The 24,404-nt window shown below is 39.5% G+C and overlaps 1 protein-coding gene across 1 annotated transcript in view; it reads left to right on the forward strand.

Moving 5' to 3' along the window:
* The window catches only part of IQGAP1 (IQ motif containing GTPase activating protein 1), a 54,865-nt gene that overhangs the window by 17,611 nt on the left and 12,850 nt on the right, over window positions 1-24,404 (forward strand). The window contains exons 6-28 of the mRNA XM_015638692.3: window positions 566-633; window positions 1,645-1,758; window positions 2,151-2,329; window positions 2,994-3,084; window positions 3,595-3,758; window positions 4,815-4,899; window positions 6,334-6,497; window positions 6,866-7,026; window positions 7,536-7,660; window positions 10,817-10,980; window positions 13,638-13,728; window positions 14,817-14,978; window positions 15,344-15,486; window positions 15,835-16,005; window positions 17,100-17,183; window positions 17,280-17,351; window positions 17,444-17,513; window positions 18,293-18,501; window positions 19,498-19,653; window positions 19,866-20,029; window positions 20,795-21,019; window positions 22,233-22,373; window positions 22,490-22,574. Coding sequence (XP_015494178.1) covers window positions 566-633; window positions 1,645-1,758; window positions 2,151-2,329; window positions 2,994-3,084; window positions 3,595-3,758; window positions 4,815-4,899; window positions 6,334-6,497; window positions 6,866-7,026; window positions 7,536-7,660; window positions 10,817-10,980; window positions 13,638-13,728; window positions 14,817-14,978; window positions 15,344-15,486; window positions 15,835-16,005; window positions 17,100-17,183; window positions 17,280-17,351; window positions 17,444-17,513; window positions 18,293-18,501; window positions 19,498-19,653; window positions 19,866-20,029; window positions 20,795-21,019; window positions 22,233-22,373; window positions 22,490-22,574 — 3,088 coding nt within the window. The remainder of the gene's footprint in view (window positions 1-565; window positions 634-1,644; window positions 1,759-2,150; window positions 2,330-2,993; window positions 3,085-3,594; window positions 3,759-4,814; window positions 4,900-6,333; window positions 6,498-6,865; window positions 7,027-7,535; window positions 7,661-10,816; window positions 10,981-13,637; window positions 13,729-14,816; window positions 14,979-15,343; window positions 15,487-15,834; window positions 16,006-17,099; window positions 17,184-17,279; window positions 17,352-17,443; window positions 17,514-18,292; window positions 18,502-19,497; window positions 19,654-19,865; window positions 20,030-20,794; window positions 21,020-22,232; window positions 22,374-22,489; window positions 22,575-24,404) is intronic.

Genomic DNA, 24,404 nt, shown 5'->3' on the forward strand with positions numbered 1-24,404 from the left:
ACTATTCAGCCTATATAACATATAGTGCCATGGGAATCTCAACAATATGTGCACCTGTCTGGAGGGAGGATGCAGAGGAGATGTGAAGCCAGGCTCTTCTCAGTGATGTCCCATGATGTGACAAGAGTCAAACAGCATAATCTAAACCACAGGAGGGTCCCTCTTAGCATCAGGAAATGCTTCATTTACCTGAGAGAGTGACCAGGGAGTGGCACGGTTACTCTGAAGTGTGTGGTCCCCACTGTTTTGATACTCAAAAGCCATCTGGACGTGATCCTGTGGAACTTGATCCTGTGTGACCTAGTTTGAAAAGGGAGCGTGACGAGACAAACGTGAGAGCGCCCTTCTAGCCTCAACCATTCTGTAGTTCTGTGAAGACTTCATAGTGGTGGGCCAGTTGCGTTCAGCTGAGGGGGAAAGAGAGTAGTCAGCTCACTCTCTTGGTGATTATCGGGTGTTATATTGGCTTACCTGTCCTTGAATCTGTATCTCCTAAAATTGTGTCGTTGTCAGAACCACAAGGGAAAATGACTAGTTCTAATTCTTTGCTTCTTTTCTTTTCTAGCCTGTACCTTTTTAAATTGGGTCTTGCCCCCCAGATTCAGGATTTATATGGCAAGGTAGACTTCACAGGTAAAAAAAACACAACACTCATGTATGCTGCCTTTATCTCATACCCGTCTAGATCAGTTGTGGAGCATCAATTAAAGGATTGTTACGGTCGATATACTAAATGCAAATAAAATTATAAATAATGGCTGTGAGGAGTTTTAGTAATTTAAGAAAAAGAGGCTTCATCTGCCAGCTTCTAAACCAGGCAGTTAGACAGTCATCAGTTCACTAATCATTTATTTTCACAAATAACAATGTCTTAACTCTTTTGTCACTGTTGTAAGATGCTTAAGCCTTGCATCCATCTTCTTGGGAGAATTTTCAGTTTGGAACTTAGTACGTGGTTCTGACCTCTTGTGGCAGTTTAGAGGTGCCATCAGCTGAAGAGGTGTTTGACAACTGATCTGCTGCAGGAGATGCCAGCACAAAGTTGTGTGTTCACTTCCTTAATTTTGCACAAGTGTCAAATTCCGTTTTGCATTAGTGAGGCTCTTGCCTGAGGGCATACATCTGGTTTAAAAGGTGTATAAACTTTATTTCCCTGCAAATTGGTTGTTGATTATACTTTTAAAATGCTTATCTACTAACACTCTTTTAGAGTTGTATGGTATTTAGCAACCACATGTGTTGATGCATTCCATTCGCTCCTCTCGGTGTAGTCTGTTTGTGGGGAGAAAGAAAATGTTAAACTACTTGTGTGCATTTTCCTGACCTGTTGGCAACAATAGTTGAGGTACCTCAGAATGGAGTCTGTTTCCAGCTCCTCATGAGAGTTCTGGCATTGTTTCCTAGTAAGAAAAACAACAGAATACTCCCACACGAGTTTCTGGGAGAAATGTATATTTTAGAAAAGTGTGCAAAATGTCTTAGCATTTTCATGTCTTTTGTTTCACTTACTGAGTTATATTCAAAGTATTATTTAAATAATAATTGTCATCTATTGTAGCTGTCCTTTATTTTTTTCAGCAGCAGTTAGTATAGCAGTGCTAATGCATTTAAACACACGTAATACTATTTTAATGTGCATTTCAGAGGAGGAAATAAGTAATATGAGACTTGAACTGGAGAAGTATGGTATTCAGATGCCTGCCTTCAGCAAGATTGGAGGAATTCTTGCAAATGAACTTTCTGTGGATGAAGCTGCATGTAAGGAAAAATGGCATTTTGTTTGCTTATTCAAATCAGCAGATCAGTTAAGTGTTGATTTTAATGCTGCATGTTTTAAGCCTAGTACAGTCTTTCTGATAGGCCTTTTGGAAGACTGGGAAGATGTTTTTATTCTTCCCCTTTGTATTTTTCTTTTTTTTGGAGCATGATGATTCAACTGCTTAAAATATTTTAACTACAAAGTAGGCTGCTATTTTTTTCAGCAACACAAAGCCATGATGAAATGAGAGATATTTGGATAACTCTTTTGCTTTCCAGTTAATTTTCAGATAGTTTTTCTGCTCTTTTCAAATCAGGGATTATTGATTTCTTGATTTTTAACAGTGCTGTTTTGTTTGGGACTAACTGTCAGACTGTGGCTTGTTTTTCAGTGCACGCTGCTGTCATTGCCATTAATGAAGCAATTGACCGTCGGGTTCCAGCTGACACTCTTACAGCAATGAAGAACCCTAATGCCATGCTAATAAATTTGGATGATCAACTTGAATCCACTTACCAAGCCACACTCTACAGAGCAAAGCAAGACAAGATGGAGAACGCTAAAAATAGGGTAGCTCAGTTCTTTTTTCAAACCGTTTGCATGCATTACTATTTTGTAGTGCAGTGTGGGGCAAACTGTGGGGAGTTTGCCGAATGTGTGTGAAGGTCCTGTATGTGTAGTCTTAGGCAGATTTACACCTTGTGGCCTTCTATTATGTTCCCCTGTCTTCTTGCAGAAAACAGGCAATAGTTAGCTGCATTAGTCTGTTTAGCTGTCTGAAATATGGGCCACAGAGATACAGAATTCTTGTCACCATTTTTTATGTTTGGAATGCATCCCTCTGTTTTCATAGATATATTTTCCTAACAATGAAATGATGAGCAAAACTGACTTGATGCTGGAAGAGGTCCGTGTTGCTTTTGAACACTGTATAACACATGCCTAGCTCTGTGTACTCCGAACTTTCTATGTTCTGGAGCTCTACTGTGTGTTCAGTTGAGCCATTACATTGAAATAAGATGTTTCTAAGCTATCTGTATCAGGAGTTTGACTATAGTTGCTCTAAATGTATTTATGTCTAGGGCTTCTTTTTACATGTGTAGAGGTAGTATATGTATGGCCTATCACAGCTCAATATGGGTAAACAGTTACTCTTTATGACCTTTTCAATTAAAAGGTTTGTAAAGCAGAAGGAAGCCACAGAAACCCTGATTAGTTTTCATTTCATCTTCAGATTGCCTCAGAAAGTTCAGATAGAGAGAGAGATGTGTATGAAGAACTTCTGACTCAAGCTGAGATTCAGGGAAACATCAATAAAGTGAACAGTAAGTATCATGTTATAGTAATAGTCTTAATTAAAAGGGTACTTCAAAATGATACCTGTGCTCCTCTTTTTCTGTAATGCTGAAAAAAATTAAAGGCAGCTCCTCTGTTTTTGTGGGTTGTTTTAGTGGTGGGGTGTTTTGGTTTTGTTCAGTCGTGTGGTTTTGTTGTTAGTTGGTTTTGGTCTTGTTTTGTTTTTGTAGTCAGTATTAATACATAGTTGTAAGCTTAATTCACTATGACTTCTGTTACCCTACCTTTTGGAAATGGATTGTCCGTGTTGCTGGGGCCTTCAGTTCTTCATCTTGTATACTGCATGCCATTTCCAGGCATTAGCCTGTTTTTCAGACTAATAATTCATAATTGACTTCATAATTGAAGTCAACACTCTGGAAGTGTTCCTTTTGGATTACATACCTAACTTGATATCTGTCAGGTCTGAGAGTATTTCTTGCTGAGCGGTAGGTTATGTAAATCATGGAACTTTCTCAAAACTGTTTTACTGTCAATAGCGCATGCAGCCATATCAAAGATTGACCTGGCTTTGGAGCAAGGAGATGCATTAGCACTGTATGAAGCTTTGGCAACACCGGCCCTGGGACTCCAAGGATTGCTACGAGAGAATTGTGACTGGTATTTCAAGCAGTTTATGAGTGATAGGCAACAGAAACAGGAGGTATGGAAAAGTGTAGATTACCCTGATTTGTGAGATTTTTCCCTTGCTCCTGCCTTTCACCGTACAACTGTGTACTAATCACTTGGTGTATACCTGCATTACAGTTTCATGTTGGCTAGAAAAAGTTAGAGAGATGTTAAGAGATGGAAGTGTTCAGTAAGTCTGTCTATTACTTAGGTTTTATCTCTGCATGCGAAAGGCAAAGGAAAGTATAATGTTTGTATGTAGGTGTACATATAATTGACCAAACCTTAAACTACCAGCTTGTATGTGTATAGAACTATTAAGATTAAAATCCTCCCTCATTTTACTATTGTCAGTGCCCAAATAATGTGGAGATATGGGTTTTATAAACACCTATCAGATAAGTGTGAACTACTTTCACTTGTAAGAATACCATCATATGCCACTTGTGGGCATGGTGCTTAGGGACATGGTTTAGTGGTGGACTTGGCAATATTAGATGTGTGGTTGAACTCAATGATCCTAAGGATCTTTTCTCAGTTTCAGTGATTCTGTGATGCTACCCAAAATATTAAAGCCCTTCTGCCTCCCTAGTTACTCAGTCTTGTTTTCTGTTTGTATTTGTGTGGTATCATATAGTCCAAGAAGCGTGTACGTGTAAGTCAAAGCCGCATGTTGTCCATTTTGATGTTTGCTAACCCTTTAGTTGCTCAGAGGTAAAACGCAACATTACATAATGGATTGTTTCATGCCAAACTGCACAGTTGCTAATCTCACTCCAGCACGCAGCTCATGTACAGGGAGTCCTTTCCTACAAAATCGTGCCTTTTATCTTAAATATTTTATCATTTTGGAAGCAGTCTTGTCTTTAAATTGCTATGCTCATGAGACTGCAGTTCTGATATAAATAAGATCAAGTTGTACACATATGGTCTTTCAGCACCTGAACCGAGAATCTGCTGAGTAATTTCTGATTTCCTTATGTATATGGCAGTCTTTCTGTTTTAAGTTCAAGTGGAATATTTTTATTGAGGTAATTGAAATTAATAACTTGGCACTGTTTCACTCTTACGGTTTCTGTTTTCTCTTTAGGCTGGCCTTACAGGTCCTCTGCAGAGGGAAGAGTTGCAGTTGGGAGTGGATGCTGCTAACAGGGCAGCACAACAGTACCAGCAAAGTAAGGATCAGCAGAAATTATTGCAGCAAAGTCACCATGGATGTGATCAAGAAAATGAGGCAGCACCATATTTGGGTCTATTATGAATGGTCATTATGAATGTCCTTTAAGTACTTTACAGCTGCTAAGAACATGAAAGAGAGTTGGTTGCCCTGATTATTTGCAGTGTCTTTTATCCAGCTCTTACAATGTGGCTGGAGATAACAGCATATAATTTGAATTAAGAAACATAGAATTTTTGCATCAAACTTAAATAACCTCTTTTTATAGAACGCATTTATGAATTTTTGTGCTGCGGCTCTGTGTCGCACTATTGGGAATGGTGAGACAGTACGAACGACACGGACACTCTTGTGAGTTGAACAGGAGAGTGAGGTTTATTACCTCAGACCTTCTTTTATAGACTGATAAGTGAAAGTCCAGAAAGGTAAAACTCTTATTGGTCAGTGAACTAACACATCACCATCATTGGTCAGTGGGGTACACCACCCCTCGACCTTCTCTTGCAAGAAAACAAGAAACTGACAAACAACACCTGCAAGGCTGTCTTCTATCTCTGGGGATTGTTTTGATTCCTCCTGATGATTTCCCAGGCTGCTTTCTCAGGCGAGTCTGAGAAAGTTACGTGGCCTGCTTTTCCACAGGCACTGTGCTCCCTGCTTGCTGCTCGCGTTTAGCATCCGTAGCTCTGCATATAAAATCTGGATTGCTCCAAGAGATGTGAAGGATAGGTTTATCTGCTGATCATTCACATTGAGCTACAGAACCGTGACTGTTTCTGAATATCATGTAGCAAATAAAATGCAGGTAATTTGCTGATTGTTTTTTGATAGATGCTTCTGAGACCACTCAGAGCTCTCTTACTGTGCAGGAGCAATTCACTTTGCGATAGGTAGAAAGGAGGCTACCAGATATTTGAGGAGAGAGGATTTAGAATACGAGAGGAAAACAGTGAATGCTGAATTAAGTAGGCAGCTGCCTTCGAAGTACCTTACTTGTTAGGCATGGAAGGCCTAAAAAGTTTGCTTACCTACTTGCAGTGTTTTAAGTTAGCTAGCATGTGTCCACTATGGAGTGCCTGTATGACTGCCTTGAGCAGGATAGAGGTAGAAAGGAAGAGAAAATTGGTATGGTTCACCCATCCAAAAATTTGCAATGAGGCTTCTTACTATCAGAATACTGAAATGTTAAAATGGTCCCTTGATAACCAGACAAAAAAGGTGAGCTAATACTAAATATGAGCATTGTGTGTTTTAATTGTCTTCAGTACTGGAAGACTAACTGGGGATGTATGGATCTGAGTTTTGCTCTTTCCCTGTAATTTGGGTGTTATTCTTTCTCTAGTTAAGCATTTGAGCAAAATAAAAGTGCTGTTATTATGGGAGCCTCAACTGTCTGCCTTCCTTGTTCTTTATGCTCTTTGATTATTTCTAGGACTGGCAGCAGTAGCCAGAATTAATTCAGCAATTCAAATGGGTGATGCTGAGAAGACTGTGGCAGAAATGATGAATCCAGAGGCCCAGTTACCAGAGGTTTATGCATTTGCTGCAGATCTTTACCAAAGGGAGCTGGCCACCTTACAGCAACAGAGTCCTGAAGTAAGAATCACCTTCTCTGTTATTTCCAGAAGTTTGCATGGGTCACTGGGTCTACCTTGTCTGTTTTCTTAACTGTATTTTCTGGAGCAAACCTTTTTTGAGTCTTCACAGAGCTGCTTTGGTATTCAGTCTGCTCTGATGTGGTTTAATCCTTAAATCTTGATCTGTTTGGCCTTGTAAGACTGTACCTCAGTTTCTTACTTGATGCTCTAGCTTTTTTTAAGATACCCACCTTCCTACTTTGTTATCTTAAAGGATGTCCCTTTGCCTTGTTACATGTCTCTTCTGACACCTACTCCACTGTTTTTTATGTGCAGCAAATTTGTATAGAGCGAATGGAATTAATTTGTTGTCCTCTTTGTGCGCAGGGCCACCTCACCCATCCAGAACTATCTGTCGCTGTAGAGATGCTGTCTTCTGTGGCCCTGATTAACAGGGCTTTGGATTCAGGGGATATGAATACAGTGTGGAAACAACTGAGCAGTCCTGTCACAGGCCTTACAAATATTGAGGAGGAGAACTCGCAGAGGTGAGTGATTCAAGGAATCGTGCCTGTCCTTGATGTTGCTTACGTTCCGTGACCTCATGAATTTTCTTTTCCATCTCTTAAATTTTACATTATTGCTACATTATTTGTTACAGTACGGATTTAATCTGTGCTGTCTCTTGCATCTTGTTTTTGCTATTACCGTTTCTTACTGGTCTGATTCTCGTGCTGTCTCTCAATGCTTTCTCATGGATTTCACATTAAAGCCATGCTATAATACCATTAGGTTGTCACTAGTACTTAATGCCAGCTCACCCACTGTTTTCTTTGCCCTGGACCCTTATTCAGTGTTTCAGTGCATTTTTGTCTGTTTGAATGTACTTCACATGTGCTCCACACATGCAGGCATTTCTCTTTTCTCCCCGTTTCCAGTTTCAACCCTCATGTTACCTCTCCCACTTCGTGTGCAGTTCTCAGTGCTGGGTTGTGTTCTCCCTAAGCAGCTTGTTGCAATGTGATGTTTACTGGGTTTGGGTTTTGTTTTCTGACAGATACATTGATGATTTGGTGAAGCTGAAAGCTGAAAGAAGTGCAGAAGGAAATGAATTTATCACGTGGAATGATATCCAATCATGTGTTGATCATGTGAATAAAGTTGTGCATGAAGAACACGAAAGTAAGTTTTTCTGTTCAATTCATGCTAGACTGATTGTGGCTTATAAGGAGTGCTAAAATTAGGTGCGTGTCAATACAAAAAGTTACTGATTGACTTGTAGTTGTGTTGTACGCTAGATCTCTAGGAAGATCTTAGTTGTGAACAAGACTTGGTGATCTGTAACATGAAAGTCTTGATTTCAGGACTGCTTGTTGGAGTGATCAGACAGTTTGTTGTGCTTGTGGTATTGACATCAGTATTTCAAAACTGATTTTTAGTCCTTCCAATGTAAATTGTAACCCTTTTTGGATTGAAAATGCATTGTCTGCTGTCAGTGTCTAGGATTAGTCTAGAATCTTCTCATTTTGCTTCAATCCCCCAAATTTAAGGTAATATTATCAAAATCTCTCAGTTGTAGCCTTGTCTTGGAGTGCTCCATCCTTCTTCCTAATTTGCTGCTTTCAGTAGAAGATACTTTTCTTGAAGTCTTATCCTTTCTTTGACAGCAACTTTTTCCCCTGTTCAGTTTTTCCTTTTATTCCTTTTATTCCTTTTTTTTTTTTTTTTTTTTTCATGTGCATTGGTCTTTTTACCTTCTCAGTATTCCATTCCCCAGTTTAGTTCCCAGCTTAGCTCCCTAATTGGAAGATGTGCAAAAACCCTCTGAAGTTACAAGTGTCTAACGCCAGATCACTGGTAAGACTCCAGCTCTCTGGGTGCAGGGACAGTGATATTTGAGCTCTCACCATGACTATGTTTCTGGAGTTAATCCTTCAACTGTACTGTGTGTGTCATGCCCTGCAATCACACTGCTCAGTGTTTCCCTAGAGGGCTTACTGACCTTGGAGCATGGAAACCTGTTTCTTTGCAGTTATATAAAAGGTGTGATTGAGGAATCACCAGTAATACATTGCACTCGCTTACGGGCGTTTGGTCAGTAGCCCTATATTGAAGAGAACGGGAAGATGTATAGGATATACATATACAGTGCCAGGTTCAATGGGGCTTAGAGCAGCCTGGTCTACACTCTTCTTGGTCTAGTGGAAGGTGTGCCTTACCTGTGGCAGGGAGGCTTGGAGCTAGGTGATCTTTGATGTCCCTTCCAACCCAAACCACTCTGCGCAGCAAGTGTGAGTGCTGAAAATTATGTACTTACAAAGGAAAGAAATCACTGATGGAAACTGAAAATGGTGAATGAGTGTTAATAATGTATTTTCTATATTTCTAGCTCTGCATGTTTTTTACTTTCTATTTCTCAGTAGTATTTGTTAATACAAGTCCTTTAGCAGTGATAAAAAACTGAGCCTGAGTGTAATTATGAAAACTTCATGAGAACAGAAAATTGGAGTAATTGTTCTTGTGCTAAGACAGCATTCGTTGGCTTTAAATCCAGAGTGAAGATAGAGGAGTCCTTGAAAATAGTAAAATTAAATAAACTTATTCTTCAGTAGACCCTTGTGATGTTCTGTTTCAGATAGTTTAATATTTTTTTTTCTCATTTTCAGTAAGAGTTTTTAATTTTTGTTTATGACCTATACTGAAAACCTCCTGGGTTTGACACTAACTTTCAAGCCATCTTTTATAATTTTGTAATATTTAATATCTCAGCAAGGCTCAGAGCCTTGCATCATAAGGCAGGAGAGATTTGCCACAAGTCTGGAGGTGATCCTAAAGTTTATGTTGTACACCGAGGCAAGCTAATGTCTTCTGCCATTCTTCTTGTGAACTTGGTGTGTTGTCCTTCACTGCGCAAAGCTTCTACTCTAGGGAGGGTTAACTTTTAAATTAAAAGCTTGCTGTCTTGGTTAAGTTGTTTCCTGCATCTCCAGATAGACACTGTGTTTCCTATTTGGATCACATAAGGAGATTTGTTGAAACCACACAAACAGGGCACCACACTGGGGGTGCACACAACGGTGTTAGTTTAACTGTGTTAGTTTAATAGTAGGTGGTCACAGGGGAATTCTAAAAGTCTGTGTAATCCCAGTGTCCTTGGTTCTTTTAATGCTTCTTATCCTGTAAGAAAAGGTGCAGAAAATCCTGTAATGAGGTAAATTGTTCTCCTGGGGAATTTCCTAATTCTTTGGTCTGTTTTGTATATGCCCTTATGCAAAGTTTTATTGTCTCTCTATGAATAAGTTAAATTAGTCAGAGAAGGTCCTCAAGCTTTGTGGCACTATATATATGTGTGTGTGTGTGTGTATATATATATATATATATATTCTCTTAAGTTATCGTAACTGTTTTTTGATAGAAACCATGCCATCATTTTAGTGATGCAGTTCTTGAAACATCCTCAACATATATTTTTCCCCGATCTCTACTCAATCCAAATATAATCTCTAACCCAAGGTGTTCTGTTCTTTGTATGAACTTCTGTTTTGTGAGCCTTGTGTTGAAGAGTCACAGTCTTTGAATACAATAACCAAAGCAGGAGATTCCCACACTGAGCTCCTTTCTTTTCTCTAAAAGACTTGTTTGTTCTGCACTGAACAAACCATGGTTGTATACTTCTTTAAGCAGGAATTGAATTGGATGAACTCTGGGATTCGTCTCTACCTGAATTATTTAATGGTTTTCAGGACACAGTTGCTATAGATGTAGACTCTGTTTGCATTTAGCTGACGGTAGGGTCTTAATATTGCTGAACGGCAAATTTTACTGTACTTGGATAGCATCCACTTTTCTGATAATACAGCTGATACTACGTATGTCCTTAATAAAAGAGTTTTCTAAAATACAAAGTTACTGTATTTTTAAATGGTATTCCATGCAATCTTTAGTTTCATGTGAGGATTTCTTTCTGGAGAAGCCAGAACCTTGGAATATTGTGATCTCTGGTTACTCGGGCTTTGATAATTCTCTTCTAAAAGCTCTGAGCTGGGTGTGTGAGGATTCAGTTTTGTCCCTGCATGTGATCTCCCTGAGGTTTTGTTTTTTTTCTTTTAAACTTTATTTTTTTAATTGCAATGCTCAAGAATCATGACTGCTTTAAGTGGAAGAAGTAGCCTTGGTTTCTTTACTAGTAAATAATGTTTTCTGTTAAAAATGTAGTGGTTCTGAGCTGTTACTTGATTTAGGAAGGACTAACCGCACTTCACTTCTGAAGTGAAGCTTATGATTATTGTTGACCAAGAATGGAAGTTTGTTTTTCTCCCCCTTTGCGTTCCTCCCTAGGGATTTTGGCGATTGGTCTTATTAACGAAGCTTTGGATGAAGGGGTCACCAAGAAGACTCTCCAAGCCTTACAGACTCCTGCAGCAAAATTGGAGGGTGTAGCCCCGATGGTAGCACAGCATTATCAGGATACACTACTTCGAGCCAAGAGAGAGAAAGCACAGGTAAGTGCAGTTAAATGCATCTCTTGAAAGACCTGTGCATTAGTGTTACTGGATTCTTACTGGTCTTGAAAGACTGGAATCAAAATTGGCAATGGTGAGAGAGGTGGACATTCTACATACCTTCAGCAGATCTTAACTAATCAGTTTGGATCCTTTGGTACTAGAGAAAGAGATTTCAGCAAACAGTGTGAATCCATGAACTGTGGAAATGGGTATAAGGATATCAAGTGTACGTTGTGGCTTGCTGCAACTTGGGTCCCAAGTGAGATATGTATCTTTTTTTGTGGAAAAATAATACTCATCACCTGTTTTTGTGAGGAGACCATGTTCATTCCAGGAGTACTGAACTTTCGATTGCAAGTTTTTTGCAAGTTTAAGTATTTTCTTCTAATGTTCTTTATTAAATATAGTCTTAGGTGTAGTTATATATGGCAAAAAAGAAAGTTTCTGAAAGCAGAAAAAATCTGTAAAGTGATAAATTAGAAAAAAGATGTGAAGCAACATACATGCTACCAGCAAAATATATGGTATTTCTCACCTGATGACATTTTCATAGCTTATGACTTTTGCGGCAGAAGTTGTCCTTAGCCAAGGACTTCTACCTATTTGTACATAGTTGCAGCTTTCACTAAGTGAAAGGTGAAGATGAAGAGAGGAAGAGCAAGTTCCATCTTACAGGTATAAGAAAGGATGAAGAGTTGCACGTGTGTGTACGCAAGTGGTTTTTGGGTAGTAGGGATAGGACACTGATTTTTTTTTTTTTTTTCCCCCTCATCTATTTACAGAGAAGTAGCAAATGTCTGCGTTCAGGGGCTTCAGAGTGTTCGGTTTTCTTTTTTCTGCTGTGGAGCTCATTGCTCTAAGTAGCAATGCACAATTTTGTAGAGTGGCTAAGGTCTAAGATTTTGTTGAATGTTTTGTTTTTGACTAAAGGTAAACCGGTGTGATGACAATAGCTGAACACTGTATGCAATTCTGATGAAAATTGCTAAGCAGCTTTCCCAAGGGTCTTGACAGGGTTAATGTTCCTCAGGATCCATTTTGTGCTAAAGCATTTCCTCTCTCTGAGTCAGAATGAAACAATGACATCTTTTTATCCTGTGCTTAAATTTGTGCCAGACTGTGCTGGTAACTTCTGAGTGGGTATGAAATTACCTTATTTAGGCATAAGATAAATAAAGGGCTTCTCGCAGAAGCATGGGAGTAATTCCAGAAATGGAAGGATCATATTATAAAGTAACAATGTGGGGAAAATAAACACAAGCTGAAGCCAACTGTTACGAACTAGTGTTGGGGCTGAGAGGGATTATAGTTCACCTGAAGATGTTGCTCTGTTGTTTATTTGAATGGGAAGTGCTGTATCATGCGTGTTTCTGATGTGATGAGGTGAAAGAGAAGAAAACAATAGACTCTGTAGTGTGTTACACTGTGTGTACCTTGCAGAAAGCCTTGAAGCAGCAAGACTGTAGAGAAGCAGAGAATGGTTTTGGTAGTCTTTGGGTTGAGTTCTGTGGGTAGATAGTACAGTAGAGTTACAGTGTCCCCCATACCCTGGACAGGAATTTAGCTGTTGCTGGTACTCTTGTGGGACTGTCTGGCTTTCAGATGAAATCTGCCTGTGAAGGTCATGTTAAGCTCTGGAATGAAGTGTCATTTAGCCAGTTAGTTTCAGATCTGCCAAAAGCATGTAAGGAAACGTTCATTTTAAGTCTGGCCTTAAAGCTCTTGAATGTTGTAAATAGTGGTTCTTTTGTGCAGTACTATTCCATTCCAGAACTAAACGTTTCCTGTATTCTGTTTGTATGAGGAAAGTTGTCAGAGGGATGGCTGTTGCATCTTGGCATTTCTTTCAGTAGTTACCTACAGGAAGCACCAGTAGGTGGGGAAAAGCTTATGCTTGGCAACTGCTGGCTCATTGTTCTTTATGTATATTTTGGGACTTGCAAAACACTTGTCCCTTTCCTCGTCTCAAATTTCTGCATGTAACATGAGCTCATTTGTCTGGATTTCCCAGCCAAAATACAGAATACTGTGTCATCACTGCTCCTTTGCAAGCAATCTGTTAAAATAAAGATTTAAAACATGGCTTTGACTGCTGTGTATGTACACCCGTCCACAATATGCACGATGCTTTTTGCTTTGCTAGTTTGTACAGGTTTGTGAAGTGTTGTGGTCATGGAAATTAGCAGCCTAATGTGATGTTAGTTACCAAAAGGTTTATTAATTTCTGCACACAGGTGTGCATCGGCAGCTCTGTGTAGTCATCTTCTGGTGAAGGACCAACTTCCTGGAAAGTAGTATCCTTTTAGCTAGTATGGCTTTAGGACTAACTGGTACCAAGTCCCTGGCCTTGTGTTCACTCAGTTATTAGAGTGATTCCCACTGGCAGGATTTCTTGTTTGTTCTGTTTCCTGAAAAGATTTTTTTTGTCTAGGAGAAAGAATTGAGTTTGGTAATGCCATAGTAGTCTCTGCCAGTCACAAATCCAGATGATGTCCGTGTGCTGAAGTCAGTTAGGAAGATTGAAATACTTCTTATTCTCTCTGATATAGAAAAGTCCTCTATTGGCTATTTCTGAATATAGGTTATCTTACTTTGCAAAAATAGTGATACTTTTCTCCTGATACCATATATTTTTCTTGTTGTATTCTCTTCAGGACACACAGGATGAAACAGCTGTTCTGTGGCTAGATGAAATTCAGGATGGGATTCATAAGGCTAACAAGGACACAGAGGAGTCCCAGAGATGTAAGTATTATCGCACAGTATTGCAAGTAATCCCCACTACCAGCCAAATACCAGTTATTTAAGGAAAGGCTGGGTGCTAGAAATGTCATGTACACGTGGCAAAGGAAAGCACATGAACCTACAGGCTTATTGGTGCAGGTGTGTTTTTTTGAGAAGTGAAATTCAGATTCTTCAAATACTAGATGTCTTCTATTGTGGCGTGATATGCAATTTTTTTCCCAGTTTTGCATGTGAGCATTAGGCAGACATTACCTCGTTGGACAAATCTCTATCAAGTTGTTTGTCATTTGTGACTAATTGTGCATGTCTGTGTATGGTTAGTTAGATGTGAGAGTGTTCACATGCACAATTGAAATGGTGAGAATTCTGGTGAGAATGAATGAATGAATGACCTTTTATTTGCATAAGGTATTGTTGTCTTGTCTTGGTTCTCTTGCATATGGGACTGTTGTCTTTCCTTGGCTCTCTTAGGTATTACCAGACAAGCACTCACATGTTTTTCAGATACAGAGGGTACTATACGTCTACACTATACTCACCTTTTCTCCTTAACGTAGTTTGCAGGTGGACTGATCCACCCATTGTTGCATCCCAGTCTTTATAACAATGTTGTTTGTCTGCAGAAACAATTAAGTAATTACTGCTCTTGTTGGAAAGACCTCTTTTGAGTTGTGACTGGACTCTGCCAGAGGAAACTGTGTTAACTGAATGTAGTGGTTTAGATTTAGTGTTGTCGAACCACCACACTGAAACAGATGTCAGAGGAGAGCTGTAACTTCGTGTGTTGAAAATATTCTGGTGGTAAATCAGCACCATGCTGGGACTTATGGGCACACAAATGACATGCTGTCAGGTGCGGTTCCACACATGGTTGGACAGTCTGTACTGAAGAGGCCTCTATACTGCAAATTGTCCAGTTTGTTTTTTATTTATATTTTATGCTTAAAATGTACACTTAAAATTTGCATTGTCTTACACACACCCCAGCTCTAAGGGTATGTTCATGTTGCCTTGCTCTGTTCTGCCATTCTGTGCTTGCTGTGAGCTACTGAGCCCCTGAGCTAACCTGCTTCCTGGTGTTATCCAAGTCTCCTTAGGAATTCTGGCCATTAATGAAGCAGTAGATCATGGTGATGTTAGCCAGACCCTGAGTGCCTTGCGTTCACCTGATGTTGGGCTGTACGGAGTCACTCCAGAATGTGCTGAGACGTACCAACAAGAACTGTCAGAAGTCAAGAAAAGGGCAGCAGGTACACCATAAGTAGCTAACCGTTAGTGAAATAAATGCAAGGTTATTGTACATGGAATTGGAACCAGAGGTAAAAAAGCCCCTGAGAAGAAATCTTGTGTTGTAAATGGTAGCTGTGGATGCTTTGTGAAATAAGGGGTTTATTTTTCAAAGAAAGTGTGTGAGCAGTACAATGTTCTCCATGTCTAAAATGTGTTGTGTTTAGATAGCTCTCTTATGATGTCATTAGGGACTCGGAAACATTCCTTTCCTCACTTGGAGGAAGACGAATCTGTAAAGTAGATTTCCTGGCTGTAACATTTGTATGTGTGAAAGGTAGGACACTTGTCAGATTTTCAGACTTCTAACTGCAGTTTCTACTCTTAGGGGGCAATGGCAGTGAGTGGGTGAAACACTGGGTGAGAGGAGGCTATCATTATTATCATAACCTACGGACCAAAGAGGGAGGATGGGATGAACCAGCAGGATTTGTACAGAATGACACTCAGCTGTCACGGGAAGAGATACAGGTAGAGTAGATTAACGCATGTCCTTTTTCTCAAAAGTGGATTTCGTACCATTCCCACCTTTAATGCAGCTCTAAGATAGAATGCTTCAATGCTATAGTCATGTTAAAAAGCTTAGTAAATCATTTGATTTGCTAGGCATCATCAGATTGTGTGTGTCACAACTCCATGTCCTGTTTCAGAAAAATTTATCCTGTCACTAAAAGAGTACCGGACCATCATGTCACTGTTTTTTGAATGACAAATTTGGAGTTTCTTGTAAGCATAATGTGGAAAGCTGGTGTCACATCCTTTTTCTTGTATTTCCATTTTCTTTTTCTGGCACCTCTTCCTATCATAACATTAAATCAGAGCACCATATCCGGAGTCACTGCAGCATACAACCGAGAACAGTTGTGGCTTGCGAATGAGAACCTGATTATGAAACTTCAGGCTTGCTGTCGAGGCTATCTAGTTCGCCAGGAATTCAACTCAAGAATGAATTTTTTGAAGAAGCAAGTCCCAGCAATCACTTGCATTCAGGTAATGAATTAGTTCTGTTTGGAACTTGTATTCTGCAGTTGATGATTTTTATTCAGTTCAAAACAGTCGCTACAGCAAAACAATAGCTACAGCACACAACTGTCTTTGCCTTGTATTGTAAATTATCTAAAAATGTTTCCTTCTCCCAGTGAGTTTTGGTATATTATTTGCTTTTAGGTGTCATATATAATCAATCCAATAATCACATGGAATGGGAGACAGAAAAACTTATTTGAGGAAGCTTTACCAATTATTTTTTTGCATGTTTCAGTGTTTTGGGAGTAAGGCAATGTGAACTGTGTTGTATGTGTTGATGGTGATAATACCATAAGAGTGTGCTGCTGTGATTCGTCATGAATTCAAGAGGAACAACAAAATTTTCAGTATTTTTGAGTAAGATGCTTCTCTTCAGATTTGTTCAGGGATTTGGAGGATTGAGGACCTGAAAGAGATGGTAGGATAATTCAGCATGAAATTGGGTGCATTTACAGGACAACAACAACAAAACTCTTTCTGTGGTGTTGTAACTGAAATGCTTGCAAGTTAAATAGCTGCTTTGCACCCTATTACCATTTTATTATTTCAGCAGTATGTGTCTGTCTGTTTCTGCCTAAGTAGCACATACTCTGACCATATATTTAACAAAATATACCTTCACACCCACTCCCAGCTCATTAAAATAGCGCTCTCTCCCTTTAAGTGTAGTCCAACCCCTTGCCTGACTTCTCTTCCCAAGTGTCCATGGCAGTGTGTCTTGGAAGGCTTAAATGTTACATCATTGTTCTCACCAGCAGCAGCAGCTAACACATGATCTTCAGGTAGAACAGCTTCTGTCAACTTGACTGTTTCACTGTGTCCTTGACCCCTAACTGTGCTTCAGAAGGCTCTTCATGGGGTCGTTTCAAGTCTCTCATGATTACTGTTGGGAAATAGTTAATGTTTCACACAGTGTATCTCTTGGCAAGACAAGCATATCTCCTTCATGCTTCATTTAGTCAAAAGGGCAGGTGGAAGCTGAGGAACACAAAACTCAGATTTGTAATTACATCCGTTTAATTAGAAAAGTAAAGTGAGCATGCCTATTTTGATTTCAGTCTCAGTGGCGTGGCTACAAGCAAAGGAAAGCATATCAAATCCGATTGGATTACCTACGCGCACAAAAGGACCAAGTAATAAAGGTAGTGCAGTTCCCTGCTGACTTTTTTGGTAAACCTTTGGGGTAGTGAACTTTGTAGATAAGGTTTCTGTCTGATGTTTTTGTTGCCTTTCAATAGATTCAGTCAATGACCAGGATGTATCAAGCCAGAAGACGTTATAGAGATCGTCTGCAGTATTTCAGAAACCATGTAAGAGGCTATCTTGTTAAATGTTTTCTGTACCTGACTTTGGTACTGGTTCTGGAGTGATGTCAAGTGCTTTTTTTTTTCTTAAATCCTAGATAAATGATGTTGTAAAAATTCAAGCCTTTATCCGAGCAAACAAAGCACGAGAGGACTACAAAACCCTCAGTAAGTATTGTCAAGAGGATAAAAACTGATGTGCCTCAAATCTCTGTGAGGGATCATAGATTCATAGAAGAGATTACCCAACTCTCTCTGCCTGTCTCCATAGGAGAGATGCTCCAGCCCCCTGATCATATTTTTAGCCCTCCTCTGGACCCAGTCCTGCAGCTCCACATCCTCCTTATTATGTTGGGGTCCCCAGAGCTGAACACAGTACTCCAGGTTGGGCTCTCATGAGAGTGGAGTGGAGGAGGAGAATCACCTGCCTTGATCTCCTGACTACACTGCTTTTGATGCAGCCCAGGATGCAGTTGGCTTTCTGTGCTGCAAGTGCACATTGCTGCGTCATGTCAAGCTTTTTCTCCAACCAATAATATGATATTGACTTATATGGCTGTGTGATCTATAACAGCAAGACAGCTTGGAGGAACAATTGGCATGAATTTGATAGGGCAGCACAGGGAATAGGTAGTTCCTGAGGCTAAAGGAGAACTTTATTCTAGCTGTCTTTTTTTTTTTTTTTTTTTTCCTGCTGAAAAGTAGAACTATAGCTTTGCAGTTAGCTCTGACAGTGTGACTGCCCTATACTAATACTGACTTCGTTTTTGATTTACTTCTCTTACATTTTTCTGAAAACAGGAAAATCAAAATATCTGAAGCTGTCTAGACATGATGGTATTAATTTGCCTCTGGGTGCTCCTTGATATGCTGTTTAAACAGATAAGGCACATATTTACTTCTGTATGCCATCCTCTAGTGTTGTCTATTTTCTTGCCTTTTTTTAGTTAATGCTGAAAACCCACCTATGGCCGTGGTTCGGAAATTTGTCCACTTGCTCGATCAGAGTGACCAAGATTTTCAGGAGGAGCTTGAGCTAATGAAACTACGTGAAGAAGTTGTAACCTTGATCCGATCCAATCAGCAACTGGAAAATGACCTCAATCTCATGGATATCAAAATTGGTTTGCTAGTGAAAAACAAAATTACATTGCAGGTAAGAAATGTGTTTGTTGAGAGACCAGCTACATATTGAATTGAGCCCAGTGGTAGCTAGCATGGAGAGCTTCTCGCCTCAGATGTCAGTTGCTAAGGCTCAGTGGAAAACGATTCCCCAGACTTAGTTTTTACTCCATGTTCTTAGTCTATTCCACTAATTTAGTCTGTATCCCTAGAAAGAAAACTGTAGGAGAAGAAAAAAGTCCTGAAGCTAAAAAAGGCAACAAGACTATCTTGATCTAATGAATGCAAAAAGTTTTGTATTTAAGGGCTTTGTGACTCTTTTGTTGAACGAGTCACATGCCACAAGCTTGCAGGCAGGGGGGTGATTTTGGAGGCAGATGTGCTTATGCCGCTCGGTTGCTTGTTGGTTAAAGAAAGCCCCCTCTATCTAAGCTTGGCTGGTGTGATAAATTTAAAAAAAAAAAAAAAAAAAAAAAGGCTCTTGCTGATACAGCACTGTCTTTTTCTTCAAGCTGAAGTATTGGTCAGCTTTTCATGTGGTCCTGGATTCATTACAATAGGCTTCTCTGAGTGCAAATTCAATTGGTGTAGTGGAATTTGTCTTAGAAGGAAACTGCAGTGGTTGGTCTGGTGTTTGCGGTGAAAAGTGCCATTGCTGTCAGAGTATGTGGAAGGCAGTGAGCTAGCTGAATATGGAACAGTATTTTTAAACCGTAGGCCCAGTTTAAAAAAGGAAAACATTTCCAAGCATCTTCAGAATGCTACTAGCTCTGATAGTAATTGCTACCAAGAGTGACTAACCCTTCTAGGGTTTCAGACAAATTCACAAAATCAGGAACAAAGCAGAACATGTATTTCCAGTTGGAGAAACTGCTGCCATAGCAAATAATGCTTTACTTTAATAGACCCAGGCATTCCTTGACCCTGCATTTCCACGTCCAAAAGAAGTGGCTCTCAGATGCAAGTGTTCTCCAGTATTGCCTGTTAGAAACTTCTCAGAGTGAAATCTATACCTGTTTTTTCTTTCCAGGATGTTGTTTCTCATAGCAAAAAACTTACCAAGAAGAACAAGGAACAGCTCTCTGACATGATGATGTTGAACAAACAAAGGGGAGGTTTGAAAGCACTGAGTAAAGAAAAGAGAGAGAAGTTGGAAGCCTATCAGCATTTGTTCTACCTACTTCAGGTAAGCAACTTCTTACGCTGCTCAGTAACCTTTTGTCGTAGAAGGTTATATGTCTTAACGCAGTCTTTGCTTATGCACTGTAGTTGTCATACAAGCAGTAAGGTTGGAAAAGACCTTTAAGATCAAGTCCAGCCAGCAACTCTTGAGCCACCTTAGTTTTTAGCGACACCAGCGGGGACATGTACACTAAGTAATTTTTCTTGTTGTTGTAGACTAACCCAACCTACTTGGCCAAGCTGATTTTTCAGATGCCTCAAAACAAATCCACAAAATTCATGGATTCCGTCATCTTCACGCTGTATAACTATGCATCCAATCAAAGAGAGGAATACCTGTTGTTGCGACTTTTCCAAACAGCTCTGCAGGAAGAGATCAAGTATGTGGTAGCATACGGCACATTCTCGCTGTTGAATCAGTTTTGGCAGTTCTTGAGATTGAGGCCGTTTTCATGTAAAGTCTAATTCTTACTTGCAGATAATGCTAAACTGTCTCTTTATTGTCCTCTTCCCCTTTCATATCTGTTAATGTAGTCTATAAAAGAAGAACCAAGTATGTCTATTGAAGATGAGGTCTTTTCACTTCAGTCAGGATTTCACTGCTCAACATGGCAGCTACTTTTGATCTGATGCAAAGTCATGCTAAAATTCAGTCTAATCTCAATTCTCTGGTGTCTGATTATAAATATGTCCAACAAACTGCAAACTTAGGCATTATGAGCCAGGAAGAGGGCTAAATCTAAGCTCTCTGGATTTCCAAAAGCTATTGAGGAGTCTGAAATCTCTATTGTTTGGCATTTCTGTTTCCTGCATGTGTTAGAAATTCTGGCTGTCCTCAGACATGTTTTGTTGGATTGGTTGGGCTTTAGGAGCTCGGTGTTTGCACTTTACAATGCAGAGTGGCACAACTTGCTTTGAGGAAGAATATGCAATGAAATTTTTGAGGAACTGCCCTTAAGCATTTTTGGGAATGCTTTTCAAGCATGAAGATGTTATATGACTTGTAACAAATAACAGCTTTTAAAATACATGTGTGTCGTACCCCCCACCCCCAAAGTCATGCTTGGATCAGTAGTCTAGGGAAGTGTAGGCAGGCGATAGAGTTATGCATACCTCAGATTTCATATAGATTCTTTCTTCTTCAGATCAAAAGTAGACCAGATACATGAAATAGTGACTGGGAATCCTACTGTTATTAAAATGGTGGTAAGTTTCAATCGTGGTGCCCGTGGTCAGAATGCCCTGAGGCAGATCCTTGCACCAGTTGTGAAGGAAATCATCGATGACAAGTCACTTAATATCAAAACTGATCCTGTGGATATTTACAAGTCTTGGGTTAACCAGATGGAATCTCAAACGGGAGAGGCCAGGTATGAGACCCGTTAATAGTGTATTTTTCGAAACATTGCTTAGCTGCTTTGCATTGCTCAGTTAATCATCATCAATGCATTTGTCCATCTGATTGCCTCGTTAAGACAGCTTTCATCTCGAAGTTCTAAAGTTCATATTCTGATTATGGTGCTGAGAGTATTGGACAGGAATGTCATTATCTGATGGAAGAAGAAATGCTCTTTGGTTTTCTTGTGTTAACCTGATACTTAGCGATGAGATGCACTCTAACTTAAAAGAATGTATTGTAAGAAAATGTATTTGGGAGTTGCTTCCATGTCAGTCCATGTTCATGTCATGCGTGGCCCACGCAAACAGGTAGTATTCGCAAGCACACAAAGCTGCTCTTTTCTTGCTGGCAGAAAGCTTCACATGGAGTTCTCTTGGTGCTAACATCTTTCTAATTAATATTAGCCACTGATGACAATTGTATTGAGCTATGTGATCTTGTGTCATTCTGGTTTCTTCTTCTTTGGTGGTTGTGATTTGCAAGAACTTGAGGATTCTGTTGTGTTAATGGGGTATTTTAACATACTTCAAAAAAGAAGCAAAAGCCATACAGATGAAGGAGTTCCTTCATATCTAAAGCAATCTGCAGTCATATACCTGTGCGTACTTCATGCAAAATTCTGGACATGTTAAAAACGCAAGTGAAGATGTGTGTTCAGATTCTTCTCTGTACATGAGATTTAGGCTACACCTTTATGAATTATCAGCTTCACCTGTCTGTGTTCTCCGGAATACTGTGCAATAGTTTCAGCTGATTGAAAGGAAGATAACTATTCCTTCAGCAGCATGTTATATTGATTTTATGGATGCTGCTCTAGCTTCTGCTTGTGTCCGAGTTTTCATCATCTTAATACCCAAATGCATACTTTTCATTTTCACCAATTTGCAGTCTGAAGTACCACTATGTGCTGCGGATGATGCTTTTTTTGCCTAGTGTGCATGCTGTAAAAAAGATTCCATTTTGAGTTAGCTGGGTCTTTCTCTCAGTGGCCATTGCAAGGGAAAGTAAAGGAAGTAAAAGCAAAAGAATTTCAGCTCTGATGATGCCAAACAGGTTAATTAAAGGCAGTTCATAGCTTTTGGCAGTGAAGTGAATATAAGCATGTTTCTGTGTCACACTATACATTCTTGAAGTATACCATCCTGAGTAATATTCTCCTCTATATGTCTGACTTGTTCAAATAGCAAACTGCCATATGATGTTACGCCTGAGCAGGCCCTAAGTCATGAAGAGGTGAGGACGCGCCTGGATGCCTCAATCAGAAATATGAGGACGGTGACAGACAAGTTCCTGTCTGCCATTACTAGTTCGGTGGACAAAATCCCGTGAGTCTGATGCACCAATGTTATCCCTGAGAAGTTGCTGGTGTCTTCATGCAGCATCTTATTATCTTCATCTTATCATCTTGCAGCAGTCTTATTTGACTTTTTCTTTCTCTCAGTTATGGAATGCGTTTCATTGCCAAGGTCCTAAAAGACTCCCTGCATGAGAAGTTTCCTGATGCTGGCGAGGATGAGCTTCTGAAGGTGAGGATCTATACACCTTTGTGAATAATTGTCGGCCAAATTGGCCATGGAAAGCACATCTCATTCTTCTCTCTTGTTAGGTCTATGTGTGGAGAGGAGCGCATGTAAGCCTATTAATTTTCCTCTCTGGATAGAAAATATTTCACATCAGGTTATTAATGTTAGGTTCACACACATCACTTGAGATGTTTTCTAACTATTGTTTAGAAGGAGGTATCCTGATACTTCTGTTTTTCTTTTAGTATCCTGGTCATTTGGCTTTTTAGGTTTCCTAACCTGGAGTTACTGTTGCTCCTAGATGGTAAACCTTGAGTTAACTAGTGTGATCACAGCCCACTGCGCCTTCCTTAAAGAGACAAGTTAGAAAGTCTGTATGCAAAATTCTGATATTCCTAATGCCTCATCTGTAGCACACTACGATATTTTGACAGCAGTATATAGAGGCACTTTGCATGATGCCTAGTCAGTTTTGTATTTTGCATTTCAGTTGGTCTGGAGAACTAATAGGATCCTAATATTAGTTGCTCTTAGATTACTACAGCATTGGGGGTTTTGTGGCTTTTGGTAAATTGTGAATTTATGCCCATGAATGCTTTACTTTTTAATGCAATATAGTTTGGTTATTAGAATACTTGACAATGTCTCTTTAAGCTTCTCTGCCTCTGCTTCATTACAAAATAATTACCAATCTGAATGCTGTTTTCTTCTCTCTTCTAGTTCTGTGCTTTCCCATTCTGAGACATCGGTTCTTTCTATGCAGGTGAATTAATTTCTTCCATCTGTAAATTTAGGTGGAAAACTGCAGGTTTTGTTAATCCTCAAGGAAGCAATGTAACTGTCCACATGAATGTCAAAACTGCAGTTGTGTGCAATAGCTACTTGTAGATTATTTTTTAGCAACCGAATAAACCCATATAATATACTGTCCTTTTTGCCCTGCAAGTTCAAATGTCTTTCAATTTCTTCCATGTTTTTTTTTTTTTTTTTTTTTTTCCTTTTACTGGCAGTAAACAGTTTGACTGTTAATGGTCAGCAGACTGTTAACATCCAGTGGCATAATCTGTGAGAGTACAGCAGAGGCTTGCATAAAACACTTGTCAAAACTTGACCTCGCTGAAACCAGTTACTAATTTCTGGGTCTGCTTAGCAATGGCTAGTTTTTTTCCTCTGTGTTTTCAACTGTTTGTTCAGACCCCGGTCTCTTCCATGCATTTAAGTCACATGGCAAGCAGGTGAAGCCAAGATTCACTGACCTGGCCTTCTGCAAATGAGTATGTGGTGAGAGAGCTTTTGCTTTAAATCAGCATGTTGGGTTAATACCTTTTCATTGCTAGAGTTACTTTTGGCAAGATATCCAATACAGGGTAGAAGAATATCATGAGCATATGGATATAATGTGATATTCTCTATTTGTAGTTCTTTGAAATGTACTGCTGCTCACATTTGACTAGGTAAATTGGATTTTTGAAGCATCAAATGCCATTAGTTTGCTGTACTTCTGATTTTCTTACTTCTGGAACTTAAATGGTTTCTCACAAACTAGGGGTCTGTGCCTGAATATGTTGCTAGTTTACAGAAGAAAGCTTTTATTCTGAAAGAAAAAAGGTCTTTGGACAAATTTCCTCAGTTTAACTTTTTGGTGTGCCATTCTTCCTTTTTTTTGCTTTGTCAGAGATGGTAACCAATGCTGCATGCTTATTTAAAAATCAGCTCTTGTTCCATACTGAAACTTCATTACTAGATTCCTCTATACCGTGGTCATTCTGCCCTTGCTCAGACTTACTCAGTTGCACTTAATTCTCCTGACAGCCTCTGTCTCATGTTCACATC

The sequence above is a fragment of the Parus major genome, chromosome 10 (assembly GCF_001522545.3).
Source record: "Parus major isolate Abel chromosome 10, Parus_major1.1, whole genome shotgun sequence".
Taxonomy (NCBI): domain Eukaryota; kingdom Metazoa; phylum Chordata; class Aves; order Passeriformes; family Paridae; genus Parus; species Parus major.